The sequence below is a fragment of the Peromyscus leucopus genome, chromosome 2 (assembly GCF_004664715.2).
Source record: "Peromyscus leucopus breed LL Stock chromosome 2, UCI_PerLeu_2.1, whole genome shotgun sequence".
Lineage (NCBI taxonomy): Eukaryota > Metazoa > Chordata > Mammalia > Rodentia > Cricetidae > Peromyscus > Peromyscus leucopus.
In genome coordinates, this window is record NC_051064.1 from 120,327,761 (window position 1) to 120,354,760 (window position 27,000).

The following is a 27,000-nucleotide window of genomic DNA, read 5'->3' on the forward strand; positions in this document are numbered from 1 at the left end:
GATCAATTATGCCTTACCAGCTTCTGAATCCGAGACCATTCTCTTTACTGCTGAAGCCAGTCTTTGTAAAAAATCTGTAAAAGACTCTTTTGGCCTTGCATCACCTTTGTAAATGACTCAGATTTTTTTCCTGGTTCCTCAACTCTGTCCCATGCATTCAAGGCTGCCATTCAACATAAAATTAGGGTTTGGACATCATATAAACATTGTGTTTGTACTGAAGCATATTGGCCTTCTCCAATAAGCTGATCCTGGCAAACTTGTATTCCTTTATCCCTCCATTGTTTTTCTATGTTTTTAGCCTCCTCCTTAAACCAAGTCAGAAATTGAAGTCTCTGGCAGGGTTCCAGAACACCTTGTGCAAGGTCCCGCCAGTCCTGTGGTACTATCCTATTATATGTTGACCAAGAGTTTAACATTTGCTTTACATATGGGGAATGCATGCCATAAGATACTATTGCCTCCTTAAACCTTTTTAAATCCAACATTTCAATTGGAGCCCAAATATTTTGTGTAGCCATTTGATCAGGCATCTGCTGTACGGTTACAGGATAAATTAAGGTGTGAAAACAGGCTTTCTTTCTGCAACCTTATGATCCCGACTTGAAACAGCTTCACTGTTAATTTCTTCTGTCTGAATTTTTACAGGTTTAACAAGTTCTTCTAAAGCTGTTATCCTGGCACTTAAATTGACTATCTTTTTAAATATTAAAATGTGGATTAGCATAGTGATAAGGTGCATAATTCCACCAATACTAATATTATATAGTTGTTCCATTGTCAGACTGCCTAAAATTTCGAACAAAAACCAATTTTCTTCCAATGTACACATAAAACCCATTTTTTTTTAATGTGGAAAAAAATTCTCTTTTAGATAGTTTCCTTTAAAATATCTGATATGTTATGACTTACCAAATCTGCGTGGAACAGTAGAAATCCGAGGGGATTTTCAAAACAGCCACCTAGTGTCCCAGGTGTAAATCCTAAGAGAAAGATAGAGAGAGAGAGAGAGAGAGAGAGAGAGAGAACAAGAAAGCGTAGCTGGCTAAAGTTTAAATGCAGCCACGTGTTCCCTCTTGTGCAGAGTCAAGGCTTGGGTCTGGCTTCCTTAAGCTCCGACCACGTGCGTTGGCTTTACAGGCAGGGCCCTGTTCGGCAGGGCAACTCTGAGTTGTTTGTAGCACCGGCTTTAAGCAAGCAGGATTTAAGCAAGCAGCTCACCGATAGTCCAGCCTGAGGTCAAGCAGACCTAGACCCAGGCTAAGAAGCCGACTGCCGCCTGCCGCCCCCTGCCCCATCGGCCGCCGCTGGCCGCCGCCGGCCACCTGCCGCCAAGCCAAGTGGTTTTTAATGGATTCTTGTCACGTTGGGCGCCAGATGTAGATGTAACTAACCGTCTTATTAAATAAGAAACACAGAAACAATGTAAAAGAGAAAGCCAAGAGGTCAGAGCTCAGAGCTAAAATCTCACCCTTCTGCCTGCGGTGTCCCAGCTTCCCAAAAGAGCGCTACTTCCTGTCTGTACGTCTTTTTTATAGTATTATTGTTCTGCCTTCTCATTGGTTGTAAACCCAAACACGTGACTGCCTCATCACTGTCTGAATGTACAGCCCCCTAGGTCTTAAAGGCATATGTCTCCAATGTGGGTTGTATCCCTGAACACACAGAGATCTATGGGATTAAAGGTGTGTGCCACCACCGCCACACTCTGTCTATGGCTCTAATAGCTCTGACCCCCGGGCGACTTTATTTATTAACATACAATCAAAATCACATTTCAGTACAATTAGAATACCACCACAAGGGATGAGTTAAGTCTGGGAGATGGAGCACTGGAGCCTGAAGAAGAGCCTGCTGAAGCCTTTGGAAAGGTTTAGTGACAGGATGAAGAAGGGGCTCACGTGGCGAGCCCTGAGCTGCCTCATATAAGGGGCAGGCAAGGAGAGAGAAAGACGGAACCCAGGACCGTAGAAAGCCCGCTATTCCTAGGAAAGACAGGATTTCCTGTTTAGTGGAATGGACTGTAAGGGACTGGATTAGATGTTTCCTGTCTACAGTAATAGCCTTGTGAGTTGGAGTAATGGATAGACCTAGATAGGTGACCTGGGGAGCTGACAGCTGAACTTTAGAAGGAGATACCCTGTAACCCCGGCTGCATAAGAAATTTAGGAGAGCAGAAGTGTTAGTCTGGCTAACCTGTAAAGATGGGCTACAGAGTAAAATATCATCTACATACTGTATTAACTTAGAATCAGGGAGAGACAGAGAGAGCAGGTCAGAGGCCAGAGCCTGACCAAATAGGTGTACTGTCCCTGAATCCCTGTGGCAGAAAAGTCCAGGTCAGCTGTGTGGACCGGTGAGTGTCAGGGTCGGTCCAGGTGAAAGCAAAGATATTTTGAGATTGAGGACTGAGAGGAATAGAAAAGAAGGCATCTTTGAGATCTAGAACTGAGAAGTGAGAGGTTCCTGACGGGATAGTGGATAGGAGAGTTTAAGGGTTAGGCACTACAGGATGGAGAGGGACCACTGCAGAGTTAATGAGCTGGAGGTCTTGAACCAGGCGGTAGGTTCCGTTAGACTTTTTAACTGCAAGTATGGGGGTGTTAAAAGGTGAAGAGGTTAGGCGGAGCAGCTTTTTCCTGAGGAGGTCAGAAATAATGGTCTTAAGTCCTCTCAGGCTCTGGAGTGAGAGAGGGTACTGAGCTTGGGTGATATACCTGGCAGGATCTTGTAGCTGGATAATAACAGGCTGATGGTGTCTAGCAATAGAAGGATTTTGGGTATCCCAGACTTTTGGGTCTACCTGAGAAGCTGGTAAGGGAAAAGAATCGTTAGAGTCAGAAGAGTTAGTGGCTAGAAGGAGGAGGAGGGGAGCCGCTGGCGCGTCTAGGATGAGGCACATGTGTGGGGCAAAAGAAATGGATGCCCCTACCTTAGCTAGGAGATCCCTCCCCATCAAAGGTACAGGGCAGCTTGGTACCACTAAGAATATGTGTGTGAGAGGGATGCCTCTGAAAATACAATTAAGTGGCGGTGTCTGCTGAGGTAGATAAGGCTGTCCCCCAACCCCGACAATAGGGAGACAAGCAGGAGAAGTGGGCCCCCAAAACTCTCTCAGGACAGAGTAGGTAGCTCCGGTGTCCAAACGGAATGAGATGGGGCACCCATTTACTTTAATTATTACCCTTGGTTCCCTGTGTGAGATGGGAGTGGCCGGGGCAGAAACTGGGCAGCATCAGTCCTCGCTGTAAGCCATGCCTACAAAGTCAGCCGGAGGGTCATGGTCTTGGTCGCATTCGTCCTCATCTGGCGTTCCTGTGTCGCTTGGGACATCAGGACAGTCAGCTGACCAATGACCCCTTTTGTGGCATTTTGGACAAGGCTTTGCTGGTGCCTTTCGTGTGCCGGTGGTGCACACCCGTGCCCAGTGGCCTTCTCTCCCGCACTTGTAACAGGGACCAGATGACTTTCGGGGAGCCAGTCGGACAGTGCTTGCCAGCACCTGGCAGCTCCTTTTATGGGCTTTTTCATCTCTACCATGGTACACCTTAAAAGCTATCGCCAGCATGTCTGCCTGTGGAGTCAGTGGGCCATTCTCCAAACGTTTAAGTTTGTCTCTAATGTCGGGGAAGCTCTGAGAGACAAAGTGGGTCATTAACAGCCGCCTGCCCTCAGGGCTCTCTGGGTCTAAGCTGGTGAACTGAAGTAGAGCCTTGGTGAGCCGCTCTAAGAACTTAGACGAATTTTCATCCTTATCCTGAATTACCATTTTTAGTTTTTCATAGTTTACTGGTTTTAGGGCAGCCTAACGGAGGCCTGTCAGGAGACAGGTAATAAACCTATCTCTGGCTAGACAGCCACTCTGGGTGTTGTAGTCCCAGTGTGGTTCCCGTTCAGGAACCGCCTCGGCTCCTGGGGGGTGTGAAAGGTTAGTTTGATGAATTTCGTCTGCGTGAATCCTAGCCTGCTCCCATACCCACCTGCGCTCCTCCGGGAGTAAATTATTAGAAAGTATCATGAATATATCATGAAAGGTGAGACTATAAGATTGAGTTATATATTGAAATTGTTTAATGAAGGAAGCAGAATTAGATGTATAAGAACCCAGCTTACTTTCTATCTGAGAGAGTTCTGCTAGAGAGAATGGAACATGAACTTTAACCAGTCCATCCACACCCGCCACCTCTCGCAAAGGGAGAACAGTGGAAGGTTCTGGATGGCTGGAATCAGCCAATTTAGCAGCTCGAGAGCGGGTGGTAGGGGGAGTGAAGTTTGGAGCCAGGGCAGGGCCTTTGGAAGCAGCCGCTGCCGAGGAAGAAACAGCTTTAGAAGAGGAAGAGTCTGGAGCAGAAAGAACGGTTGTTCTAGGAGCTGGAGCCGGAGGTCGGATAGGCGGAGGTTCATTAGCAGGGTCTAAAGTTAGAGAGTCCGGAGTCAGAGAATCCTCCGGTTTAGGCATAGCTAACATCATATGAGCAGGAGAAAAGGAATCTAGAAGAGACGGTTTAGCACTGAGAAAGAAAAATGCTATCACATAGGGTAACTCTTTCCATTTGCCTGAACGCTGACAGTAATTGGATAGCTCCCGCAAAATATCGGGATCCAAGGAGCCGTTAGGCGGCCATTTTTTATTATTCTCTAAAGTATATTTTGGCCACTTTTTTGTACATAAACGAGTTAGCTTAGAAATCTTTATGTAAGGCATTAAACTGAGAGGTTTTAAAGCCCAACAGAGAAGAAGGACTAACAGGGTTGGAAGCCTTGTTTCCCATGTCTGCAGCAGAGGCAGAAAAATAATAAAAAAAATAAAAAAGAAACGTGATCCGGAGCCAAGACCTCAGGCGTCCCCAGGGTCAAGGGTGGATTCCAGGCACGACCTGCGCCACCGCTCGTCAGCGGGAGGCAGTGGCCTCCTCCTCCATGGTGAGGGAGTGGAATTTCTGAGAATCCGGACAGTGTTCGCCTCCCCATCGGGAGGAGCAAACCGGTCGGCCCTCACATGGCTCTCCAGGGCACACCCCAACAGTGGCCCCAACACGAAAAATATCTCAGGCTGCAGACATGGGAGACAGCTAGAAAAGTTAGGCCTGCGATAGGGGCCGACCGTAGCCAATAAAGACCGTGGTCGGGGGTTCCCCCGGTCTCAAGAACATGTGTGAGGCACCGGACAATCAACGGTTGGTCTCGCAGGTTCAGGAAACCGTTTACGCTGGCCAAAAAATAGGGGAACTCACCAATCCGAGCGGTGTTGGATGCAATTTGGATGCGATTCAGGCGAATGGAGAGCGGTCTGTCGTACGGAGCAGATTCCCCGGTTCGCGGGCTGCCAGGCGCAAAGCGCCCGGGAGCGCCCGCTCGGTTTCAGCACCAAAATGTTAGTTATTTAGCTGCGTTGTGTTCTTACCCTGCAAGGAAACTTCACGAAACACGACAGAATCCGCTTATAAGAGTTTATTAGAGATACAGGGATAGAGTGCGCAGGCCTGTGGGAGAGACACGTGCATGGAGAAGAGAGACTGGGAAGCATGGCGCCCCACTTTAAAACTGGCTGGGGGCATGGTCAGGTCACGTCACTACTCCACGCGTGTGTGTAGATCACATGGTCACGTTGCGCGCTTACGTGGCCATGTAACGTCACGCACCCTGGTCAACTGAGATGCCTTGGCCGGAACTCGCTAGGCAGAGGTGTCCGGCCTGACCAGAATTGGCTAGGCAGAAGTGTTCGCCTGGTAAATGGGACCGTGGGGGGGGCGTGTTGTAAACCCTTCACCTTGGCCAATCAAAGTTCAGCTTTAATACACAACTGGAGCTCTATGATATATTCTTGCAGCCCACAAGAAAGGTTGTTACTTTTGTTTATGTTTCATTTGTTTAACTCTGTGAAACTGTGTTACTGTGCCTGTCTAAAACACCTGAGGGTCTAATAAAGAGCTGAGTAGCCAATAGCGAGGCAGGAGAGAGAAATAGGTGGGGCTGGCAGACAGAGAGGATAAATAGAAGGAGAAATCAGGGAGAATAAGAAGAAGGAGCCAGTTCTGGTTGCGCAGGCCGGTAGGATTTGCTGAAGGAGGCAGAGGCAGGTGGATCTGGAGTTCGAGGACAGCCTGGGATGCACATTTGCCGGGCGGTGGTGGCGCATGCCTTTAATCCCAGCACTTGGGAGGCAGAGCCAGGCAGATCTCTGTGAGTTCGAGGCCAGCCTAGGCTACAAAGTGAGTTCCAGGAAAAGGTGCAAAGCTACACAGAGAAACCCTGTCTCAAAAACCAAAAAAAAAAAAAAAAAAAAAAAAAAAAGAAGGAGTGAGAAAAGGAGGAGAGGAAGCTAGGGGTCACCCACCCAGTTACATAGCCAGCCATGGAGTAAGAGTGAAATTAAGATATATAGAAGTAAGAAAAGGAAAAAGCCCAGAAGCAAAAGGTAGATGGGATAATTGAAGTTAAGAAAAGCTAGCTAGAATAAAGCCAATCTAAGGCTGGGCATTTATAAGTAGTAACAAGACTCTGTGTATTTATTTGAATGCTGGGTAGAGGGCCCTCAGAGTTCAAAGAACAAAGAGCCAAAAGAAAAAAACAAAAACAACCAAATAAAGTTTTTGTCATTTGATGGGTTATGGATGTTAATCATTGTTTAGGGGAGTTGATTGCAACTTGTTATTGGTCATGGTTAGGATAAAAACTAAAAAACCAAAATTAGATTTAGGGATCTCCTTCTGAAAAGATAAAAAAGGGGGACATAGGAATGGTAGAATAAAAAGGTGGATCACTGAATCTACTTTTAAACTAGAAAGCAACTAATAATCACAGATATTTTACATTGGTATGGATTTTTGTATATTGATGTAAATTTAAAGTTAGAACATACTGCATATATGTTTCTACTCTTGTTTAAGAGATTTTTGTATATTGAAACAAATTTCAGGTTATTTTGTTTTAACATACTGTATGTATCTACCATTGTTTAAGGTATTGTACCTATGCAGCTCATTAAAAAATGTAATGTATAGTTCTAGTCCTTGAACGTTATTATAAACTATTTAAGATACTAATTAAATACAGGTTAGTGGTTAGTCATCTATAACAATCAAACTTGGAGTCATGTTAGGTATGACTCAAGGTCAAGCAGAGATATATTTTAGATAGGTAGTTGGTCTTCAAACACTTCAAAGACCTACTTAATTTGGCATTTCAGATGTTTTCATAACACAAGGTGTTTTTGTTTTTTTTTTTAATTTTACAATACCATTCTGTTCTACATATCAGCCACGGGTTCCCCTATTCTCCCCCCTCCCACACCCTCCCCTTAACCCTAGCCCACCCCCCATTCCCACCTCCTCCAGGGCAAATCCTCCCCCAGGACTGCGATCAACCTTCTAGACTCAGTCCAGGCAGGTCCAGTCCCTTCCTCCCAGATTGAGCCAAGTGTCCCTGCATAAGCTCCAGGTTTCAAACAGCCAACTCATGCAATGAGCACAGGACTTGGACCCATTGCCTAGTTGCCTCCCAAACTGATCAAGCCATTCAACTGTCACACCTATTCAAAGGACCTGATCCAGCTGGGGGCCCCTCAGCCTTTGGTTCATAGTTCATGTGTTTCCATTCATTTGGCTATTTTTTTTCAATAATTGAGTAAAATCAAAATTTATTATAAGCCACAGTCGTCCTAGAGACCTCCATTCTATATATATAGCCTCCATGGTTCTATGGGTTGTGGTCTGCTTGTTCTTTATTTTATATCTAGAATCCACTTATGAGTGAGTACATATCATGACTGTCTTTCTGGGTTTGGGTTACCTCACCCAGGATTTTTTCTAGTTCCATCCATTTGCCTGCAAATTTCATGCTTTCATTGTTTGTCTCTGCTGAGTACTACTCCATTGTGTATATGTACCACATTTTTTCCATCCATTCTTCCATTGATGGACATCTAGGTTGTTTCCAGGTTCTGGCTATTACAAATAGTGCTGCTATGAACATAGCTGAGCATGTATCTTTATGGTATGAATCAGCATTCCTTGGGTATATGCCCAAGAGTGGGATAGCTGGGTCTTGAGGTAGTTCGATTCCTAATTTTCTGAGAAACCTCCATACTGATTTCCACAGTGGTTGTACAAGCTTACATTCCCACCAACAGTGGAGGAGTGTTCCCTTTGCTCCACATCCTCTCCAACATTGACTGTCATTGGTGTTTTTGATCGTAGCCATTCTGACAGGTGTAAGGTATCTCAGAGTCGTTTTGATTTGCATTTCTCTGATGATTAAGGATGTTGAGCATTTCTTTAAATGTCTTTCAGCCATTTGTGATTCTTGTTTTGTGAATTCTCTGTTTAGCTCTTTAGCCCATTTTTTAATTGGACTGTTCAGTATTTTGATGTCTAGTTTCTTGAGTTCTTTATATACTGTGGAGATCAATGCTCTGTCAGATGTGGGGTTGGTGAAGATCTTTTCCCATTCTGTTGGCTGTCTTTTTGTCTTATTGACTGTGTCTTTTGCCCTGCAAAGTTTGTTCTCTGAGTTATATTACTGCTCTTCCACAATCTATCAGCTGACCTCTGGTGTGAAAACACACACTGTTGTTAGCATATAGGCCTCAGCCTTCTGCTGTCTCTACTATAATGTTATCCACAGTTAGCATGTTTTGTGTTGGTTTATAGCTACACTGTTATTTTCTAGGAAATATAGCAGGTTACATATTCCATACTACTTGCTGCCTTCTAAGTAGAGCAGCCAACATATCAGACCACGGCCACAGAGTGGGTATTTCTTATCGCCAAACAAAAACTTTCTACCTCCTGCTGTCAGACAAGACCATACTACTTGCTTTGGCAAGTTTCTAGGATGACATGTTGGATATAAGATTTTTACTTCAGGATGGACGTGAGAAGTCAGAAGGTCATTTTCAACCTATAGCTTAGATAGAACAAAAAATGGGTCATTGTAGCTATGATTGAGTAAGATTACTGAGGTGTTTGGAATTGTACCTTAGTATAGCCTGTCAATCAATATAGCCACATTGGTTTCACTGTGGCTTGTTTCAAGTACAACACTAGTTCATTTGCAAAGGTCAGTTACAATCAATAAAGACACTCTGCCTTCCTTAAATACTCAATACTTCAATCGAGCTTCTCCTAGATCCTTATTCTCTCGACTACCCTACCATGCCCCATCACCTTGAGAAATGCCCTCTTGATGTCTTTGTTCCTCAGACTGTAGACAAAGGGGTTGAGCAAAGCTGTGAAGGCATTGTAAAAGAGTGAGACCTGCTTGTCTCGCTCAGGAGAATAGCTGGAGTTGGGCCTCATGTAGACATAAGGGGCTGGACCATAGAAGAGTGTGACCACAGTCAGATGAGAGGCACAGGTAGAGAAAGCCTTACAGCGGCCCTGGGTGGACCTGATCTTTATAATTGCCATGGCAATATGAACATAGGAGGCCACAATGAGGGAAATGGGAATAATAACCACAAAAACACTCAAGACCAGATCTACCATCTCAATGATGTGGGTATCCATACAAGCCAGGCTACGCACTGCAGGGCCTTCACAGAAATAGTGGTTGACCTTGTTGGGCCCACAATATGGCAGACTCATGGTGAAGAAAGTATGTAACAAGCCAGAGAGAAAACCACAGACACAAGACCCAGCTGCCAACCATATGCACAGTCTCCAGTTGAGGATGACAGTATAATGAAGTGGATAGCAAATGGCCACATATCTGTCATAAGCCATGACAACAAAGAAAGTGCACTCAGTTATACCTAGTACACCAAACATATACATCTGCATCCAGCATCCAGCAAAGGAGATGGTCTGGGAGTGAGCAAGAAGATGCACCAACATCTGGGGCATGGTGGTGGTGACATAGCACATATCCAACAGGGCAAGTATACAGAGGAAGAAGTACATGGGAGTGTGCAGCTGTGTGTCCAGGCAGATCAGCATGATGATGAGTCCGTTGCCCAGGACTGAGCTCAGGTATATGAGAAGGAACACAATGAAGAGGATGCTGTTGGTCATGGGACCACTGGAGAAGCCAAGCAGGATAAACTCAGAAACCCAGCTTTGGTTCTGCCCTGGAATCATCCACATGGTGGGGCCTGTAAGGGAATCACGTTCATTTATGTGTCACCTGACACATGGCAGCTATAGAGGGAAAAAGGGAAGATACAGGCTGGTGACATGGCTCAGAGTTTAGCAGCACTGACTGCTGTTCCAGGGAACCAGCTAGTTCAGAGCTTCCTGTGCCTCCAGTTCCAGGGGATCTGAGTCTCTCCTGTGACCTCCACAGGCAAGAGATACACATGGTGCACAAGCATGCAGGTAGGCAAAAACCCATTACTTAAAATAAAAATCATACTTTTTAATTAAGAAAAGAAAGGCTGGGGTCTGGGTTTGAGCAAACTGTTCAGTTTCTGTGCACACTTCTCAAGTTGCTGAACCTCCCAATACCTCAGGCTCTTCATCTATCAAATGAGGTTGATGACACTCATGTCTCAGGACTATAATGAATATCTAAAGCATTTCACAGAACTCCTGGAAACACCATGTAATACATGACATGTCGTGTAGAGTCTCAAAGTCTCATTCCCTTTCTGGGAAGGCAGAGACAGAGGATCCTCACAGCCATAGTCCCATGAGTAATGACAGAAGTTCACATGTGCAATTCACTGGAGACATTGGAGTCTTCCCAAGGAAGGCTGATGGACCGTGTGGATATGGGAGCAGGAAAGTCATTTCTTCCTTTTTTACTCCTACCTCCATGGACACACAAAACATCAATTCCAGGCATACCATAGCTTTAAGTGGCAAATCTAAAACAACCAAACTTTTAGAATCAAACCATATAAATATCTTTATTCTTTTGGGGTAAGCAAAAATTTCTCTAAAAGAGCACAAAAAAGTACATTTCGTAGAGGGGGGAAATAATGGTAATCTAGATTAAGCTAAATAGAAGTGCTCAAAATATTTATAGAAAGAATTAGAAAAGCACAAACATAACAACAGGTGCTCCAATGGAACAGTGAACAATATTTAAAGGGCATTTCACAAGGCAGCTGTCTAGTGAGCACTGATGAAGCTCAGGTCCTCAGCACCATTACTCATCTGGAAACTGCAGGAGAACACCACAGTGCCAATGCCCACCTGCCTGTTCTCCATCTCACATCCCCACACACCTACCAGCATGGCTACAGTAACAGATATCTGGTGTTGACAAGAGTAACTGGATCCGATGGGAGAGTAAATTAAAATGACCCTTTTAGTGTGTGCCTGGCTGTGTTCCCTAACATTGAGCACACTTAATGCATTGTCCATCAATACAAATATTAACTATATTTCTAAAAGAATATGTAAACATATATGCACATACACAGATATGATCATGGAAAGATATGTAAAGAAAATTTCCAAACACTACTCAAAATTGTCTGAACAAGGGCATCACTAATATGCTAAGCACAACAATGGTTAAGGTGGGAATTGACTTTGATGGCAGTAGAAATATGAAAGAGACTTCTAGTCTTCTCTTTCCCTGTCCCCATCCCCTCTTCTAACTAGTCTACTGCTCATGACCCTCACTGCTGTCCTTCCTTTCAACCCAGGTCAGGAGCTCATCATCTCTCCTGGCATTTCTGCATTAGCATCTGCATCTGCATCAGCATCTCTATGTGCCCCTTGCCTCTATGTTTTCCTCCTTCAGTACAATCTTTTCTTTTTCTTTAATTACTTAAAATTATGTTTATATAATATACTTTGATCATATCCCTCCCCTACACCAACTTCTCCCAGAAACTCTCCAACCAACTTCATATTCTTTCCTCCCACTCTCTCTTTCAAGACAAAACAAAACAAACAACAGAAATTGAAAACATAAACTAAAAGAAAGACAATCAAAACAAAACCAAATCCAAGGAGAAAGTCTCCTGTTGGCCAACTGCTCCCGAGCATGTGGCCAGCCATAGATGTACCTGATATGGGCAGTGACACTTTATTGAAGGAAACTGTTTTTCCCTTTCCTGATCGGGATCAATTGGAAATAAGTTCTTGTTTAGGGGCAGGACTTTGTGTCCACTTCCCTTTCTCAGTGCTGGGCATTTGTCTTCCCCAACAAGTTCTTCATGTGACTCCTGCATTGGTTTTTCAAAGTCTTCAGATTGCTCCTATGTGGCCCCTGCTGAAAGCATTTTACAAGTTCCCATGCCCTATCATTTGAAGTGAGTGCACAGGGCATTCCTAAACCTCCTGCTCTGTGGAGACTAAGCTCAGCACCCAGCTGTCTCCTCCATCTCTGCTCTCTCCACACACAAATCCCCGGGCAAGCACACCCACTGTCCTACATGCCTCTGCCTCTCCCCCCTTAAGAAACTGCCTGGCTTTCATCATGGAGGGGGAAAACACCTGCACTGTGTTGCCCACACTGTTGCCACAGCAGGACTCAGCTTAGCCAGAAGCCTTCCCTGTTATGCTTCCACCTCCCACCCCTAACTCTGGTACCTGCTGCATTTCTTGTTCATTGGTCGGTTACAATCTGAAGAATCCTAGAGGGGTCTGATATCAATTTTGATACCAAACAACTTAGACAAAACATTTGTTACCCTTTTGTTAAATGAACCTTCACACAACTAAGGAAGAATTATCTCTGAAGGGGTATGGCTGTATGGGAGACTTCCTAACCTTTGCAATAGTAAGAAAAGAACTAATATTTACTTGGATAATTTATATATTCCAGTCAATGTTGCACTAACTTTAGTTTAACGTCACAACAGTTCACTGAAGGAAGTAGTCTTACCTGTGTGTTACTGGTGAGCACCTAAGGCCTGGAGAGGGAGGTTTGTTTCAGATTGAAAGCTCAGCATGGGAGAAGTGGGGTTTAGAGGTGTGTCCTCAGAGCCGGGCTCTCAGTCACCTTCTCTGCTTCTGGCACACAGGCTCTGAAGTGGGAAGGTGAGGAAGGCAAAGTCTACACATTGTCCATTTAGTTGAGCTTATTGAGACTCAGCACAGGCCAAAGTCCTCCTAGGACAGAGCTGGATGACTAGCTACAGACCAGCAATCCTGGTGAGATTCCCCCTCCTGTCTGAATGTGGAAAGCCCTGGGGTTTACTGAAAGTAGAATGATCCGAGGAGAGAGGATTTGAGGTGTGATTTCTATAGCATGGGACATTTAGTGATCCACAGCATGGTATGGTTTACTTCGCTTACAGTGTCCAAGTAGGAGAGCGGCTCAAATCTATGAGCCAAGGACTCATACATATAGACATCAGGATTTAGTGGCAAGCCAGAAAAAAGCTACATGTGTTAGCCTCAGCCTACAAAACCCAAAGCGGGAAGGTTTAAGATCAGGAGTCCTAGGATATACATAATTATATAGCAAAATTAAGGCCAGGTTGGCTACAGGGGACTAACCAAAAGAAAATAAAAGAAAAAAATCATGATTGCTCTGCCCACAATGTGTATCAAGCTGTGACTCTGTGGTGTGGTCAAAGACATTGACCATCACTTTCTGCCTCACTTGGGATCTTTTAGCTTAGAACTCTATATTCTTTATGTCTCAACTTGAATTGAAACACAAAAACTCTCGATAAATATTTATTAAATTAGTAAATGAACAAAGGAAGAAGGAAGTAAGAACACAGGGTTGAAAAGGAGAGGAAAAAAGAACAGGCAATGATGGGAGATATCTGGTGAGTTTGAGATGTATGCACAGAGGACCTGAGATGGATGGCTTGACTAATTATTATATCTAGACCCACTTGCCTGAACCACAAATAAAAGCCAAACACCAGTGACAGTCTTACCACTTTAAATCCAGGATGTGTCATTGAGTGGCAGTTTCTTGCTTGTACGAGGTAGCCACATTAAGCAACTGAGTCCAGAGAGTTGGGTTTCTAGGCAGCTCAATCTCCAGAAAAATTCCAAGATGCTGTGGAGTTTGAGGGACTGAATATCTCATTTCCTCTGCAAATAGGCCAGCTGGGATCCCTGAAGATGGTCCCTATAAAACCCTGCTTAGCAAAGGCAAGCTCAGACATCTTCACCTCTTCCCAATGGGAACATATGCTGAGGTTTTATGACATTAACTCCTCTCTGAGCCTCCCCTGGAGGGTTTCTGGTCCCAGTAGGGATGCTAAAATGATCCCTGGATTATGTCAACAAGAGCACTTCAGTGAGACCCTTGGGGCCAGAGCAGGAGGAAACAACCCACAGGAGGCTGAGTGGTGACCTGTTCCCTTCTCTAGACTAATTGGGGAATAAGAGCAGCTCAGAGAAGAGGAGGTGGGACCTGGTCACCTGAGAACTCAGGAACTTGAGTTCTCATTCTGATTCCCCTTTTACTGCCCAAACCCTGAGCCCTGACACTCAGTGAGATTATGCTTGAGTCACACTTCTTTTCCTTCCTCAACCACCTTGGGGCAAATCATAGTCCTCCCTTTTCTGCTGTGCAATACCTGAGCAAGTTGCTTATCCACTCTGGTGCTAATGAAGAGTCAACAACTATCGGGTATGGAGGGTGGGTGTGAGAAAAAGTGGATGTGCTGCTGTTGCAGAACCTCCAGTTTGTTTCTAAGTACACACATGGAAGCTCACAACCATGTATATCTTCAGTTCCAGAGGATCTGGTGCCCTTGTCTGACTCAGGGACCAGGGATGGATGTGCTGTTCATACATACATGCAGGAAAAATGGTCATAAAAATAAACAAGCAAACAAGAAGAGTCAAGCATGGCATAGCCACATACAGGTTGGCAGTGACATCTCATGCCAGTGGGGTGAGAAAACACTCATGCTCATGTCTCTCAGATGCAAATAATAATTTGGGTCCAAACATATCAAGCTCTGGAGCATGTTCTGTCTAACTTGCCGTTATTTGTTTTTCTGCCTCAGTTTTGTCTTCTGTAGAATTCCAAAAGTAGCCCCTTCCCTTCTAGGATGACTAGAGAATAAACGTGATGATGTCAGGACCCTGCCACATGTTCTGGCCAGTGTTCCATGACCTGGAATCTCCATCCCTGCCTTCTGTCTGTGTCTTTGTTTCCTAAGGATTCTGAAGGAGAAGACGAGACTATGAAGTCTTTTTGCAGAGAGTAATTGACAATAAGGGGTTAGAGTCTGTGAGCTGCTCCTTCAACACAGCCAACAGTAACAGTTCATTATAAAGTGACAACTAAATAAATTGTACAGGAAACAAAGGCAGAGTGTCTAGGAATGTGACTCAGCTGTATAGCACCTGAGTAAATAGAATGCTCGAGGCTAGAGTTTGAGTCACAGCACTAATAACAGTGAAGCAGCACACTCTGAACTCTGCACAGCCTGGTGAGCACCTCATTGTCCTGTGCCCTGTGCTCCAGCAGTTGTTCACTGTGGCGCCTTTGCTGCTGGAAACAATGAGCAATGACAGTGATCTCAACCGCTGTTCAGAGGCCTGTGTTGCCACCATGACACTGCCATGATGGGTGGACTTGCACCTTAGTAATTGGCCATCAGCACCAATCAGAAGCACTTGACCCAGCCCTGACCCCTGCAGTGCTGTTACTCAGCCTTGTCCCACAGCTCTGACCCCAACTCTTCCCACTCCTGCTCTTGGTCCTCATCAGCTCTGGAGTCCAGGCAGAGGTTCTTCTATTCTTCTATTCTATTCTTCACCAGAATAGACAAGGAGACAGGTTCAGAGAGGAGCAGACAGAACCCATTGATTATCACATATAGAAACAGCCACCTTTCTCTGTTGGGTTTAGTCTTGGATTTTTTATTATAGATTCATAAGGCTGAGCTCAAGGGAGATACACACACACACATTAAGTTAGATATGGATGTCAGTAACATGGCCAAAAAGCAGTCACAGTAAGGAGACAGAATTTGGAAAAATTGAAAAATACCAAAGTCCCACAGAAAGTATATTTGATATCTGGCAAAAGAAAAAGACAGAAGAGTGAAAACAAAAAACAAAAAACCTAGGGGCAGGGAGGATATTACACCTTTTAGGTGAAGATTAAAATGATAAGCAGACTTAACAGAGCCTCATTGCTGCCCTAAGAGACTGCAGTACCAAGATATTTTTCAAACATAGCCCTATGGGTCTGTTGCCTAGATAATGTACAATGTCCCAAAAAAATCTTAGTGATTTGGCAATGATCACCCATCTAGTGAATGGTAGAACCAACTCCAGGGCCTGGCCACAAACCTTTTGAGTGAGGCGGAATCTGCCGTGTCTATAACATGCTTGATTGTTTGAGTTCAAGCTAATGACAGTACCTGTGGTCTAAAAAAAACCACTCATGCTCTTCAGAGCTGCGCCTACTCCATGGTGGTCATGGGACCATCCCAGAGGTCAACATGAAGGGAAAGTCAAACTTTAGAGGTTTCCATCTACACCAGGTGAACCCACAGGCCTAAAGAGGAAGATTACAAGCTTGTTGGAAGGAGAAGCAGATCCACAGCTCTTGCATCCAAGGATTCCTTAATTGGCCCCCCATAGGCAATGCATCATTAATGGACCATGTGAAAACTAGATCATTTGGTAAAATGAGTAATTCATATGGTTTTCTGGTTTTATATCCAGAGAAGGAAGTGAAGATGACCATGACAATCAGGGAGAGGATTGCCAGGAAAGGGTTGACAGGGTGTCTTCAGAGAATGCCATCCCATCCTCTCACTTCTTCATAGCCTGTCCTTTTGATGACACTTTTTATCAGAATTCACATGGGACAAAAACATCTTCACATTTTTTCCAATTCCTAAGGTTACCCACAGATCTCTCCACCCTTATTCTCTCCAATTTTACAATTCTATTCCATGGCTGTTCACAACCATATAACCACCACATAGGCCACAACAATGCACTCATGAATATAGACTCTTATCTGGAAGACATTTCTCCTTCCAAAAAAAGGGATAGCCAAATGTCCTGCACAGTGTTCTTTTCCCTGGATTGGTTTCTCCTCACCACTGTTTTCAGCACATCCAGAAACAGTACACAGTACTCTGCTGTCCACTTTCATCATGAGTTTGTTCCTCTTCCTCAATACAACATAGAGAACTGCCCTTGGGGACCACAGACTCAGGCTGTGGAAAGGATGTAGCCACAATAAACCACAAGAGCCATTTGCTTGTATGAGCTACTTGTGCCTTTGTGGACTACTAGCGATATCTGTGGGTACACACTGACATTTGATTTTGCCAGCTTTGAGACCCAGTAATTGGGTGCTCAGTTAAGTATGGGTACAGATGGGAAAAAAGAATGATAAAATGAAACAGAAGAGTTATGGAACAATCTTTTTAATACTATGAATATTTATTAATCTCATTACATAATAAAAAGTTGATGGCCAACACCTAGTCTGGACTTTGGGGGAGAGAGGATTCTGAGAAGAGAAAGAGAAGAGTCTCAGGAGTCTCAGGAGTCTCATGGAGATGGAAAAGTAACAGGAGATCCATGCTGGGATAAGGTACTGAGCCTCATGATAAAAGATAGATAGGAACATGGGTTAATTTAATATGTAAGAGCTACTTAGTAACAAGCCTAAGCTATTTGCCAAGCATTTATAATTAATAATAAATCTCTGTGGTTACTTGGGGGTCAGCTGGTGGACAGAACTGAATGTTGGTCCCAACGAAAAGCTCTGATTACACAGAAGAATTTTCCTCCATTAAAATATACTGTTTATACACACACACACACACACACACACACACACACACACACACACACACAAATAGTCCTGAATTCACATGATCATTTGAAGGCTTGTGGTTCACATTACAGAGGACTATATTGCTAAGATGTCAATACATTCCAAACAGATACACAGACTCAATGTGCCTCTATTGTAATTCTAGCAGTCATTCTTTTGAAATTGTCAAGTGGATCCTTGAGTTCAATAAAAAGTGCAAGGGTACCAGAAGAGGCCTGTGATGGTCTGAATAAGAATAGCCCCATAGGCTCATATATTTGAGCACTTAGTCATCAGACAGTGGAACTCTTTGGAAGGATTAGAAGGATTAGGAGGCATGACCTTGTTGGAGGAAGTGTGTCACTGGAGGTGGGCTTTGAGGTTTCAAAATTCCATGTCAAGACCAGTGTCTCTCTGCCTGTGGATCAAGATGTAGCAATCATTCTACTCCAGTTCCCATGAGTGTTGTCAGTCTTTCTGGTTGGAATTTCTTTTGGGACTGCCAGCTCCCAAATAATGACATGGAGACTTCTTATTAATTACGAAAGTTTGGCCTTAGCTTAGGTTTATTTCCAACTAGCTCTTATAACTTAAATTAACCCATATCTGTTCATCTGTTTTGCCATGTGGCTTGTTACCTCTTCTCAGTACCATATGTCTGTCTCCCTCATCGTCTCACTGGTGAATCCCCAAGCCAGATTCTAATACAGACTTCCTGTATCTGCCTGGAAGTCCCACATACCGTCTCCTGCCTAGCTGTTGCTCATTCAGCTCTTTATTAAACCAATAAGAATAAAACAGTGACACATTTTCATACAATATTATCAAATATTCTGAACCATTTCCCCCTTTTTGGCTAAATAAAAAGGGAAGACTTTAACTCTGACATAGTAAAACTATATACAAGAAGAACAATTATCAGTTAAAATTGCATTTACCATGTCAGTCCATTTGGGCCTGCCCCAACGTGCTATGCCAGCCTGTGTTGAATACCTAAGGGAGGCCTTACCCCCTATAAGGAGTGGGTGGGGGTGGGATGGGGCAGGGAGGGGGGAGCTGAAGAAGGGGAGGGAGGGGGAACAGGGGGCAGTAACATTAAAAAACATTAAAAAAAAAACTTTAAATAAACAAGTAAATCTTAAAAAAAAAAAAAAAAAAAGAAAAAAAGACCTGATTTGACTATGAGACATGTCCTGAAAAATCTTGGCTGCAGACATGAAGAAACCAAGACAAAGTATAAGACGGGTGATGTATAAGCTTCTCTCTCGACGTGGGAACAGCTCAAAATGGATGAGATATGATAAATCTTGTTAGCAAAAAAGCCTTCATGATTTATTATTAGATGCAATCCTTTCATATGATATTGATGGACATTTATATTACAGTCTGGTTATACAGTCCAAACAGACATATAAAGTTGACAGATGTCTTTTACCTACTCAAACATAGAACAAAAATCACCTGTAGCTGACTTGTGCATACCACACATTCCATACTTCTGTTAATGCAGATATGTATATTACCTTTAAAAGTTTATGTGTTTTCACAACAAAAGGAGTAGACCAGATACTGATGAAGAAGACAATTGGCCCAGGTGATCCACCCTCTCATAATGCCTCTGTTTCAGTGTCTTCAAAAATATGCACCCAGAATAACTTCAAAGCTGCTAGCTGAGTGGTCCAGCCTCACAGACTACTCCAATCAGGACTTCAGCTCAGCTCTGCACTCTTTCCCCATCGAACAGAGACTGAACAACAAATAAAACAGCTAGTTCTCCCAGGAGTTGACCATTATCTCAATTTTCTCAGGGATCCCTAAAAATGTTGTCACGCCTAGCCAAAATGAAGCAGTCTAGAGAACATAATGCCCACATTCCCAAGAGTGAGGGGCAGGGTTTTTGTTGTAGAATATTATTTTAAGGCTTATCGATTCCCCAGGGACCTAAGGGGCTTTGCTATGTCCAGCGTGGGATATCAGGGAAAACAATCTACATGCACTATGTTCTTATGTCTGTTAACTTTATTCTTCTAAGACAAAATTACATCAATTCAGCTATAGCTCCACCAGGCATTCGAGGCAGGAATAACTCTAGTCATTACAAGCTCTATATCCATCTACTTTATTTCTCTGGGATGAAATCTTGTCTCCATAACTACAGTTCTTTCTAGTTCCCTAGCTCATAGTCCAGCTAACGACTAACTCCTATGCTTTCAACCTCATCTTCATCCTCTGTATCCTCTTTCTCCATCTCTGCTACTGTCTACTCCTGGCTCTCAGAAAACTCTACTCAAGATCTGCTTACCCTCTATGGAACCTCTGTCATCCTCTCTTCTCTCTCCCCATGCTGTTCTCTCTCTGTGTCTACAGAAAATACCTGCCTTTTCTTTCCCTGGGCACCTTGTTCCCTGCCTCTTCAGGAATGTTGTTTGACCTCTCACCTTGATATGTAAAAACCTCTTTTGTTCTCAGTCCAAATGCTCTAGAGAACCACTAGGCCTCTCCAAGGGGAAGGGATGGTCTGAGCTTCATTAGCACAGGGTTTGTCTCCTGCCAGCTTGTCTCCTAAGCTCAGCAGGGCAGTTAGTAACTTTGTAGGTTCAGCAGGTCTGGGGAGCTGAACTGTTTACCAATAGGTCTGGGCACACAAGGATTTCATAGCAGAAGACTGCTGAAATATTAAAGGCTGGGTAACACCAAATATTCATAATAAATGGCTTTGTCTTTTGACAGACCCTTGGCCAAAGTTCATCTTTAATACACAACTGGAGCTCTATGATATATTCTTGCAGCCCACAAGAAAGGTTGTTACTGTTGTTTATGTTTCATTTGTTTAACTCTGCGAAACTGTGTTACTGTGCCTGTCTAAAACACCTGAGGGTCTAATAAAGAGCTGAGTAGCCAATAGCGAGGCAGGAGATAGAAATAGGTGGGGCTGGCAGACAGAGAGGATAAATAGAAGGAGAAATCTGGGAGAATAAGAAGAAGGAGTGAGAAAAGGAGGAGAGGAAGCTAGGGGGCCACCCACCCAGCCACACAGCCAGCCATGGAGTAAGAGTGAAAGTAAGATATACAGAAGTAAGAAAAGGAAAAAGCCCAGAGGCAAAAGGTAGATGGGATAATTTAAGTTAAGAAATGCTAGCTAGAATAAAGAAGCCAAGCTAAGGCTGGGTATTATAATTAGTAGCAAGTCTCTGTGTATTTATTTGAAAGCTGGGTAGAGGGCCCTCAGAAACCAAAGAACAAAGAGCCAAAACAACCAAATAAAGTTTTTGTCATTTGATGGGTTATGGATGTTAATCATTGTTTAGGGGAGTTGATTGCAACTTGTTATTGGTCATGGTTAGGATAAAAACTAAAAAACCAAAATTAGATTTTGGATCTCCTTCTGAAAAGATAAAAAAGGGGGACATAGGAATGGTAGAATAAAAAGGTGGATTACTGAATCTACTTTTAAACTAGAAAGCAATTATTAATCACAGATATTTTACATTGGTATGGATTTTTATATATTGATGTAAATTTAAAGTTAGAACATACTGCATATATGTTTCTATTCTTGTTTAAGAGATTTTTGTATATTGAAACAATTTAAGGTTATTTTGTTTTAACATACTGTATGTTTCTACCATTGTTTAAGGTATTGTACCTATGCAGCTCATTAAAAAATGTAATGTATAGTTCTAGTCCTTGAACGTTATTATAAACTATTTAAGATACTAATTAAATGCAGGTTAGTGGTTAGTCTTCTATAACAATCAAACTTGGAGTCATGTTAGATATGACTCAAGGTCAAACAGAGATATATTTTAGATAGGTAGGTGGTCTTCAAACACTTCAAAGACCTACTTAATTTGGCATTTCAGATGTTTTCATAACACAAGGCTTTTTATGACAAGGTTATTTGTCTGCTCCTGGCAGCACCAATCTACTTCAAAAAGGATAATGGGCATTGAAGAACCTCCATATGGAGTTTGCTTTCATTGTGGCAAATTTAGCCACTCAGCAAGAAACTTTGCTTGCTTCAACTGCTCACAATATGCTGTCCAAATTGGATAAGCAGGACATAAAAGAATGTGACTACCAAACTTTGCCAAAACAAGGTAGGATAGTCCTTCAAAACTTCCTGCTTCACAGAAAAGTTTGTCAGATAGTCTAGGTCTATAGGCCAAAAATGGATGCCCAAGGTTGCAGAGGAACCTTGGGTGACTCTCCAGACAGCCAGTTGTCCATGTCATTTTTATAGTTTTGGATATTGTTTGCTCTTCATTTTCTGATTATCAGATAAAATTTTATCTCCCTTGGGTCTCTGATGAGGGTTGAAGACTAGATAGTTACACCTTTTTATTAATAGGTAGTTATACCTATGTTTTCTTTGTTACTATATTCAGAAAAGAAACTTGAAAAAGAGATGCAAAGTTTATGAGGTTGAAAGACTTAAAAGCTCATGTTGTTTTTCTAAGAAAATGGTTTAAGGTCTAAAAATATATTTTTAGGTAATTCATTATGATAGAAAGTAGTTTAGGTATAAAACTTTGGACTCATCAAAATAGGATAGATAATAATTTCTCTGAATTTGCCAAATACTAATGGACTGGACTTTGTAAATGTAATTTTATTTAGCAATTGTTCTTATTGTATAAAGTTTTATTGTGTTAGAGTTAAACCCTTTCCTTTTTATTTAAACAAAAAGAGGCAAATGTGGGATATTTGATTGTCTTATGTGGAAGGTACCTTCTGATTGGCTTAATAAAGAGCTGAATGGCCAATAGCTTGTCAGGGAAGAATTGGCAGGACTTCTGGGGAAAGAGAGGAACTTGGGATGAATCTAGGCTCATGAGGCTGATGCCAGCAAGATGTGGAGCAAGTCTGACATACCAAATGCAAAAGAGGTAAAAAAAAAAAAAAAAAAAAAGAAAAGCTCACATGGCAGAGTTTACATTAATAGAATCAATTAATTTAAGCTATAAGAGCTAGTTAGGAACAAACCTAAGCTAAAGGACAAACTTTCATAATCAATAATAAGGCTCCATGTCATTGTTTGAGGGCTGGCGGTCCAAGAAAGTCTAAAGAGGAAGTCTGACTACATACACAGATATCCACTTAAAAACGAATGTAAATGGGCCCTTCCCACATATCATACAAAATAATTCATTCAGAAAGGATCAAAATCTAAAAGTAACTTAAAAAAACACCATGGGAGTAAATTTTCATGATTGGATTAAGAAATAGTTTTTTAGGTCTACTGCAAAATGACAAGAGACAAAAGTGCTTGGTCAGGTGGTGTGAAGTATATGTTTAATTCTCGCACTACTAGGTCAGAGATTGGAGCATGCTGCATTTGATGCCAGCCTGGTCTGCGGTAAGTTCCAGAAGACATTGGGCTACCTAAGTAAAATCTATCTTTATTTTTTTAAAAAGTATATGAATTGTATTATATCAAAGTAAAAACTTTTATAACACAAAGGACATCATTAAAGAAACAAAAATTCTCCTCTGTATGGTGTCCCATCCTATAATCACAGCACTGCAGAGGACAATGAAGAAAGATTGAAAGTTAAAGGCTGTCTTCAGGAATATGAAAAGTTCCTGGATAGTCTAGGAAATGGGAGAATTCTAAAAAAAAAAAAAAAAATTATACACACACACACACACACACACACACACACACACACACACTTATAATGAGGATTAACTATAAATGAAAGGTACCCATTATCCAAAAATATGTAACCCCAGAATAAAACTGGTGGGCCTGAAGCCCCCTTAGGAAAGAATAATTCAGGCACTAAATGAGAGAGGAATCTGCTGATTGGTCAGGTAAGAGCTACTCTGAAGATGAGAGGTAATCCATACCCACCACCAGGAAAGGGTAGAAAGGAGCCAGCAGTCATAGTCAACAGTTGGACATGCCCTTGGCTTCTGCCTGTGAGGAAAAAAGTTTGGAAGGCTCTGAGAAGAACCCAGCTTTCTTCACTCTAGAGTGGTCTTTTGACAGATGAGGTCATCATGTTTCCCCATAGACCACAATGAATTCATGTGTGAAGTTTGTTCTCTGAGTTATATTACTGCTGTTCCACAATCTATCAACTCACTTCTGTCATGAAAACACACACTGTGTTAGCATATAGGTCTCAGCCTTCTGCTGTCTCTACTGTCATGCTATCCACAGTTAGCATGTTTTGTGTTGGTTTATAGGTATGCTGTTGTTTTCTAGGAAATACAGCAGGCTATATAATGCATAATACTTGCTGCCTTCTAAGTAGAGCAGTCAACATATCAGACCACGGCCACAGAACTTGTATTACTTCTGTCTAGACAAAAAACTTTCCACCTGCTGCTGTCAGGCTGGACCATGCTACTTGCTTTGGCCAAAAGAATATGTGGACAGACAAGCAGGTCACTGTTGGGAGCTGAGTCATTGTGAGTTTGTCCACTGTTCCTCTCCTTCTGTTCTAGGGTGATCATGTTGGAAATAAGATTTCTACTTCAGGATGGATGTGAAAGGTCAGAAGGTCATTCCCAACCTACAGCTAAGATAGAGTAAAAAAAATGGGTCTTTGCAGCAATGATTGAGTAAGATTACTGGGGTGTTTGGAATTGTACCTTAGTGTAGCCTGTCAATCAAGATAGCCACCTTGGTTTCACAGTGGATTGACCTAGTTATCAAGTGCTATGTTGGTCAAATGCCCAGGACAGCTAAATAAAATAAAGACATTGTCGCTTTACCAAAAAGTGATAATCAGTCCAACTTCCCTTGATTTGTGGTTAACTAATCCACCCTACCATGCCCTATCACCTTGAGAAGTGCCCTCTTGATGTCTTTGTTCCTCAGACTGTAGACCATGGGGTTGAGCAAAGCTGTGAAGGCATTGTAAAAGAGTGAGATCTGCTTGTCTCGCTCAGGGGAGTAGCTCGAGTTGGGCCTCATGTAGATGTAAGTGGTTGGAACATAGAAGAGTGTGACCACAGTCAGGTGGGAGACACAGGTAGAGAAAGCCTTGCAACGGCCCTGGGTGGACTTGATCTTCATAATTGCCATGGCAATACGAACGTAGGAGGCCACAATGAGGGAAATTGGAATAATCGCCATAAAAACAGTCAAGAGCTGGTCCACCATCTCAATGATGTGGGTATCCATACAAGCCAGGCTACGCACTGCAGGGCCTTCACAGAAGTAGTGGTTGACCTTGTTGGGCCCACAATATGGCAGACTCATGGTGAAGAAACTATGTAACAAAACAGAGAGAAAACCACCAGCACAAGACCCAGCTGCCAACTGTATGCAAAGTCCCCAGTTGAGGATGACAGTATAACGCAGTGGGTGGCAAATGGCCACATATCTGTCATAAGCCATGACAACAAACAAGGTACATTCAGTAGCAGCCAGAGAACCAAACACAAACATCTGCATCCAGCATCCAGCAAAGGAGATGGTCTGAGAGTGAGCAAGAAGATGCACCAACATCTGGGGCATGGTGGTGGTGACATAGCACATATCCAACAGGGCAAGTATACAGAGGAAGAAGTACATGGGAGTGTGCAGCTGTGTGTCCAGGCAGATCAGCATGATGATGAGCCCATTACCCAGGACTGAGCATAGGTAGATGAGAAGGAACACAATGAAGAGGATGTTCTTGGTCGTGGGGTCACTGGAGAAGCCAAGCAGGATAAACTCAGAAACCCAGCTTTGGTTCTGCCCTGGAATCATCCACATGGTGGGGCCTGTAAGAGAATCACATTCATCTATGTATCATCTGACACATGGCATCTATAAATGCAGAAAGGGAAGATATAGGCTGGTGAGATTGTTCCGAGTGTAAGAGCACTGACTGCTATTACAGGGAACCAGCTATTTCAAAGCTGTATGTGCCTCCAGTTCCAGGGGATCTGACTCTCTCCTGTCACCTCAGGCAAGAGATACACATGCTACACAAACATGTATGTAGGCAAACACCCATACACATAAAATAAAAATAATAATACTTTTTAATTAAGAAAAGAAAGGCTGGGGTGTGGGTTCTGAGCACACTGTTCAGTTTCCATGCACACTTCTCACGTTACTGAATCCCAGTCTCTTCATCTATCAATTGAGGTTGATGACACCCATGTCTTAGGACTATGATGAATATCTAAAGCCTCTCACAGACTCCTGGAAACACCATGTAACACATGACATGTGGTATGCAGTCTCACATTCTCATTCCATCCCTAGGAAGGCAGAGAAGAGATCCTCAAAGAGGCTCCTAGCTACACCAACTGAAATGATGAGCACTGCGGCCAACTGTCTCAATTAATAAGGTGAGAGCAATGGAGGAAGGATCCCCTATCAGTCTCTGAACACACACACACACACACACACACACACACACACACACACACACACACACACCACAGACATATGCAAAAGAAAGTAAACATTAGGCTGGGCGGTGGTGGGGCACGCCTTTAATCCCAGCACTGTGAAGGCAGAGGCAGGCGGATCTTTGTGAGTTCGAGGCCAGCCTGGTCTACAGAGCAAGATCCAGGACAGGCAGCAAAACTACACAGGGAAACTCTGTCTTGAAAAACCAAAAAAAAACCAAAAAAAAAAAAAAAAAAGAGAGAGAGAGAGAGTAAACAGAAGATGAAGAAGACAGAACACATGTCATTCAGACACAGGCCCTCACACATACAGTCCCATGAGTAATTGATAGGGATTCACAACAGCCCCCATGGTTGGCATGTTTTGCAGACCTCCTTCTCCAAGAAATTATTCCTCGGTTTGGGGTCCTGCTTCCCTTCAGTCTGGAGTTCACCTCTCAGATTTCTCAGACACTAGCTAAGGCTCTTAACATTCCTTGGCATTTTCATATCCCATACCATCCTCAATCCTCAGGAAAGTTGGACCCTACCAACCTGTCTTTAAAAACTATTCTTACTAAGATGTCACAGGAACTTCACCTTGACTGGGTAAGATTATTGCCTCTAGCTCTTCTCAGGTTCTGGGCTCTTCCTAAAAAGCCTCTTTCAATTTCTCCATTTGAACTAATGTATGGAAGGCCAGTTCCAACACCAGGTCTTTTATCCGACCCTCCAACTGTTCCAGATAGTCTGTTAACTCCCCTTTTATGTCACCTAAGGTCTATGCTATGGAGCCTTACAGACTATTCCTTACCTCAGCCATGTGACAGTCCTTGCCCACCCCCAATCCACATTGGGAATCAGGTTCTTCTCTTTCCTCCAGGCCAGCGCCCTTCACCCCTTCCCCCTAAGTGGCAGGGGCCCTCCAAGGTAATTCTTGTGACTCCTGCAGCTGCTAAACTCAAGGGCTTTCTTCACTGGGTCCACCTGTCTCAT

At 43.1% G+C, this 27,000-nt stretch overlaps 1 protein-coding gene and 1 pseudogene across 1 annotated transcript; both read right to left on the reverse strand.

Annotated features, from left to right (window-relative positions):
- Positions 1 to 9,125: 9,125 nt before the first annotated feature.
- LOC114704962 (olfactory receptor 2D2-like) lies at positions 9,126 to 10,134 on the reverse strand. The gene is given in 2 exon segments (XM_028886513.1): positions 9,126 to 10,112; positions 10,114 to 10,134. Coding segments are annotated over 2 exon segments (1,008 nt in total).
- Positions 10,135 to 24,128: 13,994 nt separating this feature from the next.
- LOC114704948 lies at positions 24,129 to 25,427 on the reverse strand (annotated as a pseudogene).
- Between the last annotated feature and the right edge of the window lie 1,573 nt (positions 25,428 to 27,000).